This window comes from Hippocampus comes, unplaced genomic scaffold (assembly GCF_001891065.2).
Source record: "Hippocampus comes isolate QL1 unplaced genomic scaffold, H_comes_QL1_v1.1 scaffold72, whole genome shotgun sequence".
NCBI classification, from domain to species: domain Eukaryota; kingdom Metazoa; phylum Chordata; class Actinopteri; order Syngnathiformes; family Syngnathidae; genus Hippocampus; species Hippocampus comes.
The window spans coordinates 1,349,312-1,364,655 of record NW_017806030.1 but is presented as its reverse complement, the minus strand read 5'-3'; the positions used below and the strand labels follow the sequence as shown (position 1 = coordinate 1,364,655).

Sequence of the window (15,344 nt, the reverse complement as noted above, 5' to 3'; positions counted from 1 at the left end):
AGGGTTGTCTCCCAGGCAGTCGCGCCATTCAAAATCAGTGTGTGTGTGTGTGTGTGTGTGTGTGTGTGTGTGTGTGTGTGTGTGTGAATGAACGCTACTCAAAGATTCATCTGGATCATGTTGTCAGAACCATCAACGGTGAAATCAAAGCAAAGCCCATCGGGACAAGATTGGCTCCGAAATGTAAACCGATACATACCTCTGTCGCAATTAATGAAACTGAGAAAATGTACTCTGCATGGTTGCTGCCAACAGTGCAGTGAAGGAAAAAAATACATGGTGAAAAACAGTTGAATGCTGTATCGCTATTCTTTTTTTCCACTTAGCTCTCAGTCCTTGCACATTCACAACAGTTATTCTCAAGCATGCTTAAAAACGAATCTTTTTTACTCTGCAGCAACTTTCATACTGTACACACACAAAAAAAAGGTCACGCGTCTCTCTAAAACTATTGCCATTGCCTCTTGCACTGTGTGCCAGTTTAAGGGACCTTGGGGGGTGCTGTTGTCCTGACAACCAATAGGGAGCATCACAGCCAGCCACTGGATAACCAGAAAGAACGAAAGAGAGGGAGACAGAGAGGGAGAGGGGTGTGTGAGTGGGCGAGAGACATTTCACAACACTTTGGAAAACGAAAGCTTTGCACATCATTGGTCGATCGAGCGACGGCAGGAGCTGCACGTTTTCAAGTAGTTTACTGGACTGTATTGGACCTGACTGTTTGTTTAAGACTTCTGGAGAACAACTCCGATTCTTTTTTCTATCTCTTGGATTGCTGCCGAAACAACGCGCTGCAGAGCTTTTAAAAAAAAAAATGCTCGTCGGACGCAAATCGTTTTGGAGGCAGTTGCAGGCTTCTTTTTTCAGACTGCTGTGTCTCATTCCTACAGGATTCCCCGTCCGGAGTGTGGATATGCAACGGGCCACCGACAACATCACGGTCCGCCAGGGTGACACAGCCATTATCAGGTAAACGAAGCTCATTGTATAACTTTTGTCGCTCCCCGTCCTTAATAGCTGCTGATTGGTTGGGAGTGCAAGCGAGCAGTGTTGGCAACGTGTTTTTTTTTGGATGTGTAACTTTTCCGATCAAGGAACCTCCCCATTTGCTGATTTCTGAGAACTGTTTGGCTATGCTATGCTTTTAATTGGTGTGGGTAACCGCAATAATAGCACGTACAGTACGAGGAAAAACAACGAATGAATGTGGCGTACTGTGTGTACCTTGGGCTTCATGTAATAAATGTAGAGAATATTCATATTATTTTAAACCGCTTTCCAGTAGTTTGTTAGTGACATGTACTCATTTGTTGTTACTGTAATAATACCCTAGCAGCTCCTACGCAACATAATCACGTCCGAGACAATGCAAGCTGTCATCTCTGCTGGGCAGATGTCAGTGACCACGTGATGCAAGCCATGCGTTTGTGGCAGATTATGAATGATGACGACCCCCCCCCCCCACCCCCATTTCTCTTTTGGAACATTTCTCCCCCTTCCTGCAGTTGCTGCTTGGGAAGGATCCTGGCTACATTTTACAAATAAATAAGATAATGAAAATTTTAAAATAGCGTGGGATATATTATGATTTTTTTTTTTATTGTTGGTATATAAATATTTGGACGTCCACAGTGCTCGCCTTAATCAGTGAGAAATTAAACAGCCGAGTTGTGGCAATTATGTGAGAGTTTCCAGAACTCTTCAATAAAACCATAAAAATCACTATTTTTTTAAGATAGTCGCATAAAAAAAGGTAGCTCAATAATATACATGTTTTTAACTGTTTAATTTTGCCTAGAATTCTATGGAAATCAGCCTCAAATGTAAGGATTACAACATGCTTAACCTATGAACTCTGTTTTTCAAAGAAGGCTATCAACAGATTAATTAATAGAGCAACGACGATTCACTTTGAGATGCACGCTTGTGCAGTCTTAACATTTTCACACGCGTATTGACCATGTTGAATGCAGTTAACGAGGATTATGAAACTGTTTAAATGAAGGGTTATTGGATGACTTCACAGATTACTGAAGGTCTTCAATTTGTCTACAAGCTGCTTCAACATTCTAATCATTTGAATGTTCTTAAAGTGACATCTGACCCTCGATAGCATAGGCACAGACCATCGCATTTTCAATCTAGGGCATGACATACCAGTAGTTGTCTTCCCACAGTTTCAAGATGCGGGTCATTGAAAACACTCTACTCTTCACAGCACCTTTATTGCAGCTTTGCCTGTTGTTTCAAAAGAAAATGTACTTTTAAAGAGCTCATATGTAGAAATAGTTGGCTATCAGGCTTGTCTGTCTGCAGACCAAGTGTGAAATGACCCAACTGAGTAAATCTTTCTGATATGTTCCAGATTGTGACATAACTATGTTCCTAAGTGACATAATTGTGCCCCCACGCGGAGTTTCTCTGCCCATGACTTGGCATCTCGACTGGCTGAGAATCCGCCATATCCTAGCAACAGCTGGAGTTGAGCCACGGAGCAGAGTTTCGGTATTAGCACAGATTAGCGTTCACTAAAAGTGTTACCAGCCTTAGCAAATACTCAATGATGTGAGGAAGTTGTCAACGTGGAGGTAGAAGATAGTCATGCTTGGCGATGTGTCCATCCTTAACAAAAAGATTTTAATTCCCCCTTCCCCCCCATTTTCCGTGTATTCAATGTTTCTCAGCATTTTTGGGTGAACTTTTAGTGTTTAAATTGCTATGATTCCCCCATCCTCCCGCGACATTTCAATGACACCAATTCTCTCCAAATTTGGGCTGTTCATGCGTAGGCGCGAGTAGCGTGGGTCGACTGCACAGTAAATGAACTAGTTGTTGAAATCGATTGGATAGACTTGTCCATGTTCTGATTGGATTGATAATTGGTTATTTTTATTTATTTTTTACTCGGTGTTGGGATCCCAAATCTTGGCATGTTACCATTACTTGTGCCTGCATTATGTAATGAAATATAGAAATAGTGCACTTTTAGGAATGCAAAAAATATATATATATATATATATATATATATATATATGTGTGTGTGTGTGATTTGATTAGCACAATTGTTTTGTTTCAAACATATACCCATCAACCGCTTGTCCTGTTGATTCATGTTTGATAAAATCTCACACAGGAACCATTATTATGGTACACATGCAGGTAGACTCAATGTTTCATCGAAGTAGCTACAAATCCATGTAATGTGAGTCTCTGGCCAAATGGGGAAAGAAGAAAAACTGTGAGATCTGTAACAGTGTGTTTTAAAACATTTCTGATACCTCGCCCTGGCTCAGTATCAAATTTAGAATAGGATCGTTGGAGATAGGCACTCAGAAATGAATCACAAGAGACAAATCTGCTACTAACAAATTGCACGTTTATTAGCGCCACAGAATATGTCACACTATCATTCAACAGCAAGCGAGGTATTAAGCTACAAAGAAATGAATCAACTCTTACCGTGCGCCAATAGGGTGGAGAGCCAACACCCTTGGTAGAGCGAGCTTCAATACCAGCTGGGCGTTCGTAAGCAACCCTCAGCAGACTCTAGCAAGGGGACGGCAAAGCCTCCTCTTATCCTTCTCTGAGCGTGTGCGAAAGAAGGAGTGAGTGACCAATTCAGCCCTTCTGGCGCCACACTTGCTTCGTTATCAACTGGCGTTTCACAAACTATTATGCTGAACAACTCTTTCTCACGCAATTCTGTTATGTTGTCATGAGGCCGGCCCTGGAAAACAGGAGCCATCTGGCCCTACCTATGAGAAATGAAGTCCGATGGCTCCTGTGAAACGGGAACTCGTTGACAACAACACGTTATACAGCATCTGCCTCGGCGTGTCATCGAATCAACATGTTATAAAACGGAGTATTTTGTGAGGAAAACAGCACATTTTGATCATTATCATATCACAGTGCCACGCTCTACAACTCAGATATCCTGTTATCTCTCTCTGTCTCTCTCCCCTTGTTTATATTGATTGGATTGGATTGTCCATCAATTTGACTTTGATTCACAGGGAACTGAGAAAAGAAAATTGGGATCATGGCAATGATCAAGTGGAAATAAATGTGATTGTTTCAGAGTGTGCACCAATCAAGAGTTGCACAAAAAGATGAATGGCAAGTGTGGTTTGAAATGGAGAGGGAAGGACAGGGAGGGACTGTGTTCATACAATCAGCACAATAATCACCCTCCATTCCATCCCAGGCCAGCGTAGGATTTTCAAATCACTTTCAATTTGCTTATCCATCAGACCGCGTGCTGAGTGGTTGCAAGTGGAGTCATTATCGTCTTGTCCCAATGTGTGTTTTGTTTTTGGAGAGACAGAGACGTAACAAGAGGAGACTGCTCAGGCATTCGTTTTTGTCTGGATAATTTGCCAATCCTGCAAAGTGTAATGCAGTCTTTTCAAACAGTTCTGAGTCCTTAGTTCCAAATACTTTGATTTTGCTCAGTTGGATCTGATTTATGCTTTCGACCGATCAAACAGCTCAAAGCTTTCAAAAGATCCCATGAAACTAAAACCTCTCAAAAGCATGGGCCTTCACCGAATCTGGTGTTCTACTTGTTCAGAAATAAATCAAAGCTGTCTTATCAGACCACATGCTGAAATGTGTTTTTTTTTTTGTTTTTTGTTTTTTAATCCTCTGACCCTGACTGATATGGTTGCTTGATATATTCATGAAACACCTGGGAATGCCCTGATTCCGTTGAGAAAAGAACAAAGGCTTTCAAGAAGTGCATTTTCACAAATGTTTCGTGTGTCACATCCATTGAGGTCAATCAGACTCAACTAATGGCTGCTCGCCATGCCCAAAGACTAATACCGTTACTCTTCAGTTGTATTCTTTAATACTGCATATAGAGTTAGCTTGACAAGCACCAGTTGTCACATGGCAAGTCCATTCGACAGAAGAGAAAGCGTCCTTGTTGTCAAGTAAAGCATTTGGCTGTCCTTGGTCTCACTGCAGGAAATTAAATCCTAATCCTGTCATTCGGAAATGATCAGTTCAAACGTGTAGCATCTCCACATTTCTTTTTATTGATCTGTTTGCGTGTGTAGCCTCGTGAATGTAAATGTTGATCAGCGTGGGGGGCGGGGGGTGTTTGAAACACCAATATAGAATTTTAGGCAATGGGAACATGGAGATACATCTCTCTCACACTGCAGATATATTTGTAGTTGTCAGACTTGAATTACATTTCAAAGTACCTTCAAATCTGCGTTGGCTACTTGCTGCTCAGCCTTCATAAAATCAATCTGGATGTTAGGACAAAATGTGACTGTGGCTCAGTGACCCAAAAACTGGCCCATTAGAGTACCAAAGAAGCCCCCTTATCTGAAAAATAAAAAAAAGTAAAAGAAGTGACAAGAACAGTGAACAAAAAGGAAGGTAGAGAAAAGGAAGAGATTGATCTCTATGTGGGCAGAAATGTCAATGTGCTCCAGGCTGTGCATTTTCTTCACATGGTGGCTGCCATCTATGTTCTTTTTTTCTCCTCATTTAGTGTCCACTCTGTTCTTGTAATTATCTTCTAAGCTGTTTTGTCCTAATTTGAAGTCCTTTGTCATGAATTCTTGACTGCATAAAAGGCAGAAAATGTTCTATTGCATTGTGAATGGCCCCTCCAATTATCTCCTTGCTTCCTCCAGCAGAAGCTCTTAAATTGACAGGCTTGGCTTGCCATCCATTTTTCAAGATCTGGGCTTGGGGATTCTGGAAATATACTGTATGTGAATCAGCGATTGACAAAACTAATACAGAGTTGTAAAAAAAAAAAAAAGTATTTCCCCCTTCCTAATTTCAGATTCTTTTAAATGGCATATTTATCTGGCTTAATCTGATAAAATCATCAAACCAATTTTAATGTCAAATGAAGACAAATCAAGTAATTATTAAATTGACTTTCTACAGGAAATGATGATTCTCTTCATGAAGGGAAATACTGCCAGATAGGTTTCTCTGTCTCTCTGTGAAAGAAGGAATTGACCCCTCAACCTAGTAACTGAATTTGATCATTTATGAGAACTGGTGATGTTGGCCCACACTTGGCGCTCGCTTGAACTCAGACATATTGAAGTGTTTTCGATCATGAACTGCCGCACCGCTTTTTGATTCCGGGCCAAAATTTGATCTGGCCACTCCAAACCATACATTTTTCATTATTTTGTTCAGCCATTCAAAGGTGGACTTAAAGGGTTGTAGTCCTGCTGCATAACCAAAGAGTGCTTGAGCTTTATGGTACAAACTCTTAATTCAGTGTCTCATTATTTCTTTGCAAGTCGTTAAGTCAAATGCAAGACTAGGTAAAAAGTGCATTGAATTTTTTGTTTCAAACATGAAAAAAATCTATACAGTATTCTGAAATATATAACTTCCACGTCAGCCAAAAACTGAAGCGCTTTTTGTTTTTTTGTTTTTTTATGGCCTTCATTTATATATACACATACAGCATAATTACATGTTATCGCAGATCATCCTTTGGTCATTTAATGTTTATGTTCTTCTACTTTTGCTCAGGGGTTTTTTTTTTTTAAATCAATCCCCCATGTCCTAATTGCCTGTGGTGAGTTGTATCCAGGTCACGATACAACTGGAACAGGAACCATGTGGCCTGCAGTCAGATTACATGAGTTGAACTTTGTGAAATTGAGCTACATTCTTGTGGCGCAAGCACACACATTTGAACTAAGCCGTGGTGTATTCAATTCAATGATCTCTACTGTTTTTTTTTCTTTTAACAATAAAATACTGTCATTCAGATAAAATAGAGTGAACAGCGTCTTTTGACAAATGGCATGAAGCCAGATGAGAGTACTGTAATAAATGTGTGCCACGATGTCTTCTCATGTCTATTGGATGAATGTTAATTCATTAAAAATGGTCGGTGTTCATCGGCTGCATTATCTTCCCCCAAGCCAGTGTAGTCACAAAAGAAAATCTTTGTAATCAAAAAGGCATTGACCAATTACACGCAATTACAACTCGCATTCAATATATATACCCAACATTATTGGTATGATAAATGCTGACCATCTAAATTGTCAATCGGTATGATTGTGAGTGTGAATGTTTGTTTGTCTATGTGTGCCCTGCGATTGGCTGGCAACCAGTTCAGGCTGTAGCTCGCCTACGAGCCGAAGATTGCTGGAATACGCTCCATTTCTGGCAGACCCGCTGCTGTTTGCAATGAATCAGGTGGACGGCTACCATTTGTTGTGATCACACATTCAACCACCCTGGACATTATTGTGACCTACATGAAGTAGATATTATTGAACTAGGTTACTGCTAATCAAGTGCACGCCCCAAGCAATGTAAGGGAGTGTGTGTGTGTGTGTGTGTGTGTGTGTGTGTGTGTGTGTGTGTGTGTGTGTGTGTGTGTGTGTGTGTGTGCGCGCATGCGTGCGTGAGTGCGTGTCGCTGTTTTCTGCCATCCTATGCTACAAACATTACTTCCTTTACACAATCTTCATATGTCCCAATACAATAATTATGCATGCTTTTTTTCCCCTGTGAGTGTTGTGCGCGAAGAGAAATCGGATGGCCTAGTGCTGTTTGATTGATTGATGGACTGATAAATTGATTGATTGATTGAACAAGTAAACACAATATGGAAGACATAAGAAAACAAAATCAAAGAACAAATATCAATACATATCTTGGTTCAGTACAGTTATTATGCTCAAAGGGAGTAGGAAGAAGTAGAAAAACGAATCTCGTCCTCCCCTTGTTCTCTGCAGATTATTAAAAACTATGATATAATGTTAATTATACACGCACAAATATGTAATTTTTAATTTAAATTATATATAAGAACAAAAACATTGCTCCTCTTTACATGGGTTCAAATAACTGTACGGAGGAGCGCCACATTACTCAATATACATGCAATAAATACAGAAAAAAAGGAAAATCCGAACAGACATGCCCCTTTATACATATGTATAGATATTCTTATTCATAAACTAAAATCTCAAGACGCGAGAATAATAGATCTCCTTTTACAGAAACACACATTTGTTTCATGTTAGTTTTTGTCTGACACTCCTTAAACTATCACAACCTTCTCTGATGTTGAACAGCTCGGTTGGAATGGCTAGCAAAGGTTGGCAGCCTCAACCTTACTGTTTTAGTGTGGCTGTCAGCAAAAAATAGATGTTGCCCATCTTAAGATTTTGCACGGCTATCTGTTTAACCTGTTTTGCAAGGGCTGCATTTTCATTTTCATTTTGACTGTGTGACTTGGAAACCATTTCGATCCTTCTCTAGCTGTTAAGAGTCCACCCGGTTACACTTTTCCTCCCTCTCACAGCCTTGGTTGCATATGCTTTTGAATGTCTTTCCTTTGTTGTTTGAGAAAGAATTTAAAGAGCGATCAGGGTTGAGAATTCATACCATCTGTGTTGTGTTGGCGGCTGATTGAGGATGCTGTTGGCTGCACATTGTATTTTTCTCATAAAACTCTTCTTGTCCAAATTCCTATGAAGCAACATATGGCTGTAAGCTTCTGCTAATGGGTAAAATGGTTCATGGTGGTTGGAGTGCCGGCCATATGTGCTAAATCTGCTGCGACTTTAGTACAGTGAGGCCAAATTCTCTTATTGATGTCAATATTTACAATTTGGATTTTTAAATATGATAGTGTGTTATTTAACATTGAGAAGAGTGTTGTTATGTTTTGGTCCTCCCCTATATCTATCTATCTGTATGTATGTACATATGTACATACGTATAAATGTGAAGTGTGTGTGTGTGTGTGTGTGTGTGTGTGTGTGTGTGTGTGTGTGTGTGTGTGTGTGCGTGTGTGTGTGCGTGTGTGTGTGCGCGTGTGTGCGTGTGTGTGTGCGTGTGTGTGTGCGCGTGTGTGCGTGTGTGTGTGCGCGCGTGCATGCGTGCGTGCGTGTGTGTGTATGCATTGCACAATGTTGGAATGTCACAGGTAAGCAATTATTTGAATAATATTGCGGTTGATTTGTTCTTTGAAGAATTCCTAATTATTTGTCAAATTGCATTGCCTTGATTTAAGTGAGGCTAGTTTATAGCACTTTCCCGCAGGCAGTCCCCGCTGTCATGTCCCTGACAGAATTATGAAAATATAAAAATCCATCTGGAATTTTATATTTCAGCTCCGGAACGAAATGTCTACAGGTTGTCAGCTCTGAACATAGTGAACTAGCTATGTAGTAGATGGGGATTGATTCCAAACGCAGCCTAAGATCTGAACATTAGAGATGCTCAGCCCCTAGTCAGAATATAAATCGCAGTTTCGCACTGTATAAATTGCAGTTAGCTAATTTATTAAACAACATGTGAGATGACATACCTGACAAAAGCCATCTTGACTCAAGTGGCTTTAATTTCTGCTGGTGACTGAGTAGCAGTTGAAATCATGCTGACATCCAGCATGCCACATGCTGGATGCAAGGCAGCTAACAGCAGAGCGCTGTAGAAAGTAATAAACACAGGCCAGAAAATCGCAGGCTGGTCTTTGCCCAGTTAGGAGGTCACTGTCAGGTCTCGCTGCCTCCGTAGAGCAAAAAAAAACATCATCAAAGACAATTCCCACCCCTGTAACCACTTGTTCCAACTGCTGCCCTCAGGCAGAAAAGAAAGAGCACGCACACAACGGACACAGGGACAGCTTCTACCCCAGAGCCATAAACACACACAACAGCTATAAACAAACCCCCGCAGAATTCACCACAGCACATACATCTGGACTCTGTCCTACATTATTCAAGTGCAATAACCGTTAAGCTTATTACTCATATTTACATGTTATTCATATAACCTCTCACCATCTTACAAATGTGATACCCCAAGTGCAATTTTTACAGTATTTGCATAATCACAAAATGCAATACGGCCACCATGTTTAATAGTTCAATTTATGTCAACCTTATTTTATTTTGCACGCTGTCTGTGTTTACCTCCACTCTTTCTTTGTATCACACCAAAGAGTAGCATTCCAATGTTATTGAGCACTACACTGATATCCATCCATTTTCCGATCCGCTTACCCTCACATGTGGCCACCCCAAAATGAGATGCCGAGTTACCCTGGCCACCCCACTAAAAACCTGTCTGGCTGAACCCATCAATTGAGAATGCAACCTGGTCTACATGAGGAGCGGCCTGGGCTGTTGCTTTCCGCATGCAGGCTCTTAATAATTAAAGCTGTGCCAAACCTTTGAAAAAATGCAGGGAATATTTGAATACACCTTTGTCTGTTGATGTTGTTTTTTTTCCTCACAGTTAAATGACTTCAGTGTTTTAAAATGTACATTTGATTAACTTCAGTCGGAGTTACAAGTTGGCAAATTAGTGTGGTCACTTAATTGGGCGGGCCAAATATAGGAGTACTGAAATATAAATCTGTTCTGATTGAAATCCCATCCTTACTTAATGTGTAAAATATGTGACAGAATTCCTGTTTTTATATTGTACTGCCCACAAAAATTCATGAAAAAATATGACCTATCTTTAACAGTTGACAGATTGTTGAGCCACAGGCAGAGTGGACCACGGAATTGGGACAGACAACAGAAAACACAAGCCAAGGATGAGAATGGGATAGAGAAATTTGATGTTCTGTGTGTGTGTGGGGGGGGGGGCACTCACTGAGCTGATATTGATTCGATGATTCATTAGCTGAAATAGATCAAGGGATGACTTATCGGGGCATATGGTTGGCTTAGCCTTAGGTCACTTCATAGATTGCCCTCATTAAAAATGAGACCTGCAGCTTTGCAAACGGCAAAGAGCATACTAAACATGTTAGGAGCATATTAAATGTGATATTAAAAGTCACTTTATAGGTCACTATGTAGGTGATTTTTTTTTTGTTCTTATTTTTTTACATCAGCTTATGTTACATTAAACTGATAAACTGTGATACAATTTCAAACTGCTAGTATTGCTGTTTTAAATGTCGTTCCCAAACTCAAATCATCTCATACGTACACCAACTCAAGTACCATATTTAGCATCTATAAGAGTTGTAGTTGTGGTTGGCAGAATCCTTCAGTCATGAAACTAAGAAATGTAGCAGAAAAATTTAACTCTGGTCTTAGAATTGGTCAGGTCGCGGGCGTACCGGCTTTAGCAGGGAACCCCTGACTTCCCTCTACCCAGCCACCTCGTCCATCTATTCTGGCAGAATCCCAAGGCGTTCCCAGGCCGGCCGGGAGATATAGTCTCTCCAGCATTTATGGGTCGTCCTCCTTCTGGCGAGAAGATCTCAGGATACCTCTCCATGGAAACAGACTGATCCAGAGTCGCCATCACGGAAAACGCTGCACCGATCCACCTGTGATCTCCCGCTCCAACCCCGCCTCACTCGTGAACAAGGCCCCGAGATACTTGAACTCCTCCACTTTTGGCAATATATCCTCACCAACCTGGAGAGGTCACTGCACGCTTTTCCTACTGAGGACCATAGTAAAACCCATACACAAACTTAATTCAAAGGCATAAAATGTTTTTTTTCTTTGTTCTTTGTGTGTATATGGTCCTTGTCCCCCAGTCTTTTTTCTATTCGCTCTTCTCTGTTGAAGGGTCAACCAATGTTCTCCCTCTCCGTGAACTGTCTACTTTCTTGGTTACGAAGCCTTTCACCCTGTTGTTTATAGCCCCCCCGTCCCCCTCGTTTCAGTGGCTCTGTTGCACTATTGTAGTATTTGTGTGGGAAATAGAAAGACATTCTGGAAAGGGAGGCATTGCGGAGCCTGACCCCTGTGACAGAGAAGGATGGTGATGTCCAAGCCGTTACTGGCAAGGACTAAGTGGTGCCATTCTGTCCCACTGTCTGGCCATCTTAGTGCTTTTCTCATCTCCCTCCCCAAGTCATTAAAGTCCCCGTCCTTGCTGTGAAATAAAGGCTCTATCATCAACGGACAATCGGGTCCATGTTCTATCACATTTATTGCAGATTTATCACTGGTTCTCTGCCCTTGTCCATGCTCACAATCGAGACCATTATAGGCATGACAGACAAGTAAAATGACAACATTCTCTCTTGAAGGAATATGGCGGCTTCCCCACTCTGCTTCTTAATCCTGCCAAGCTAAATTGCTTCTGAAACAAACCACAGGGAAACACTACGCCATACTTCACTCACTCTATTCACCCCTTTACACTCGAGTTCATTTGGAATTGTATGTATTTTTCAAGCTCCGGTATTATTGATGTAAGATCAATGCAAAAGAGCCTGCTGTGGAAACAATTGAATGAGGGCTCTTTTCTGTTTGAACAAAACTGGGCCTCAGGGTAAGAGACATGGTCTAAAAATGCATGCTTTGATTGTTGGTGTTAGCCTGAGCAAAGCCCTGAACTAAGCATCATCCAACAACGTTTGAGAAACTAGAACAGACCTTCACATTTTCTTCATTGGAACATCCGGTACATACTGAATAATTACCAGGCGTCCCATATTATTTTCCTTAATGAGTATCCCAGTATTCCTTTTTCCATATCAAGATTTGGCTATTTCGGCCCCACCCGCTGCGCACCGCAACTGTTTCTGGGTTCCGCTTTGTCTGTCGGTATTTTGCATCACTATTAGTAGATATTTGATTATTGGCTGCTAGACCAAAGCTTGTGTTTTTCTTCCGGGAACACGAGGGGGAGCAGCGGTAGAGGAAGGAAGGGAATAATTGTTGGCGGCGGAGCAAAACCCTGCTCACCTCATGAATGAGGTGATTAATATGCAAGGAATGGAATGTCCTCCTAAAGCCAAGCTTGGAAGGAAACGCCGTCGTTCATAGTGAGTGCATGTGTGTCTGTGTGCTCAGAGATTCACAAAGAAAGCCACTGTTGGAGCAAAAGACCCGAATGCCATAGTGGTTCAAAACAACAGCGTTTCGTCACTTCTCACTACACTTTAGCGATGTGCGGATTGATTGTGAAATATTTTTACTGCCAAGTTCCACCACCTGATCTTTATGCTCTAATATTGATTCTCTAATCAAAATAGCATTAATTTTGATACATTCAGGAACACGGTGCAAATTAACTTAGGGAGCAAAATCGGAGTTGTTCAAATGAATAAAAATGGGTTGTTCATGGCAAAATGATTTAGCGCTGGAAAAAAAAAATGGCCCCGGGGTGTCCAGCATTAAAGTTGCCCATCCCTGCACTCTATAGTAGGAGAGTCAAATGTTCTGATTGTAATTCAGATCTTAATTGTTGTAATCATTTTAGATTCATTTTTAATCAATCGTCTGATTAATCGGCTATGGGAATTTTACCCTGCCAAACAATGGAAATGGCATTGGGCACCAAAAAAATTAATCCATATCAGTTGGACCCTAATTATTATTGTAATTACTGTCTGTTGTTTAAGTGCTAGTCAAAGTCTGTCATTTAAAAGCTGTGTTCTGGCTGGAACAAGCAATTGATTGATCAGAATTTGTTCAAGGCCATTCATTACTATTTCACACAAAAATGTCAGAGTGTTTGTTTATAAACGTTCCAGCTTACGTTGCAAAACAACAACATATTGTCGATAAATAACTATGAATGAATACAATGATAAATGTACTCCACGAAATTTGTTAAAACACGTATTGCTGTTCAAGTGGAGACCTGATCAATCATGTCCACAAACAAACTACCCATTACTTTGCTTAAAAGTCAATCAAGTAGAGGTGATGATAATAAAGGCATATTTAAAGATAAGAAGGCAGACTGATCCACTTCATCATCTGATGCTTAAATGTTTAATCTAATCTAATCACGGTCTCAGTCATTAAAGTCCAGACGGATGGAAAAGTGGCATGGGATCTCCTTCCGGTTTTGCTAAGCTTACGGAAAGCAGGCATCAGCTACTTGGGTCTCTTCTCCAATTATCCTCTTTGGGGAAGAATCTATCAATAACTGAGAGGAATACGCGAGTAGTTTTGAAGCGGATAAGTTAGGCGGGAAAAACAATAGCACACCTCCCGCTCCGACCGCCCCCCCATCTCTCTCTCTCTCTCTCTCTCTCTCTCTCTCTCTCTCTCTCTCTCTCTCTCTCCTCTCTCTCTCTCTCTCTCTCTCTCTCTCTCTCTCTCTGTCAAGTGTGTCCATCATGTCATTGATACACCGCATGTGCATTCCCCCTCAAACTGTACATAACTGTGAGCATATATGAAAAAGTTTCCACTTCGCCTTCTGTCCTCCTCTATTATATTGATCAACAATATTAAGGGACCACAGCAAGAGTGCTTGCCGCCAACCCCATTGAATGATCGTATCGACTGTACTTGTGGTCATGTCAGCCGAGGGCGGGCAGGCTAGACAAGGCAGTGCATTCACTATGCTTCTCTGTTTTATTGATCCTGTCAGCCAAGCCCTTTGCTGGACACAAAGAAACGTGTGTACTGTCAGAACTCAAATTCTTTGTGCGGTTTAATTGTGTGGTTTGGATTTCTGTATAGGCCTTGGAAGTCTCTCTGTGCTTTTGTGTGTGAGTGTCGACCCCATTGTTGAACAACAACTCCATTACTCATAGCTCCCCCCCGGGGCTGTGCACAATCACTGTCATCAATAAAGATCGTACCAGGAAGTAACCATGAGCCTCAGCGTGTGGCCGCAGTGTGAGAGGAACTTCCAAATCAAAGAAGTTCTTTTACAACTGACTGCACCTTAGGAACGAGACGATGTCAGCCTTGAATCTTTTTATGCATTCCCTGCTTCCCTTTACTTGGTGGATTAAAGTCTGTTGAATAGCTCATTCACACGTACGGTCCATACTGTACATTGAACTTCACCGCCTGACCATTGGCAAGCGCACCACCCGATTGCTGCAACTGTGCAATTCCTGATGTATATTTCTTGATAAGAGCAACAGCTCCTCAACTATTTAATGGTGATATTTACAGAAATGGCCTGTATGGGCAGAACCTTGAGGCTGGATGTGCATTTAGTTAGTTGTTCAGAAGTGTATAGGCTTCAATGTTCATATTTCATTCAATGCATGGCATCGGAATTTCATGTGAATCATAAAGTAATTTGTATATTTTCTCACAAGGTCATCTACAGCAGTGGTCCCCAACCCCAGGGCCGCGGACCGGTCCGTGGTTCATTTGAAGACTAAATAACTTATATTACTTCCGTTTTATTGATTTCGGAAACTGAAAGATATTTTAATTTGAAAAATTGCCGGATTCTCTGTTATATCTGTCTACAGTATGTCATTGAAGCCCTTTTTTTAATAGCATGCCAAACTGAGCACAGTCATTCACCGGGAGCTAATATAACACCCCTTCTTGAATGAAATTCAGAGGTCATTAAGAGATTCATTTGGGGTCCAGTGGGCCCAAACATATTCACTTTTACATAAAGATGAGTCCACTTTT

The 15,344-nt window shown here is 41.1% G+C and overlaps 1 protein-coding gene across 3 annotated transcripts in view; it reads left to right on the top strand.

The window, feature by feature from the left end:
* lsamp (limbic system associated membrane protein) overlaps positions 1-15,344 on the top strand; it is a 94,577-nt gene that overhangs the window by 55,189 nt on the left and 24,044 nt on the right. For 2 of the 3 annotated variants that reach the window (XM_019892768.1, XM_019892770.1), the window contains one exon: positions 891-969. In XM_019892768.1, coding sequence (XP_019748327.1) covers positions 891-969 — 79 coding nt within the window. Of the gene's footprint in view, positions 1-613; positions 970-15,344 lie in introns of those variants that run through there. The other variant, XM_019892769.1, reaches the window with a different exon arrangement.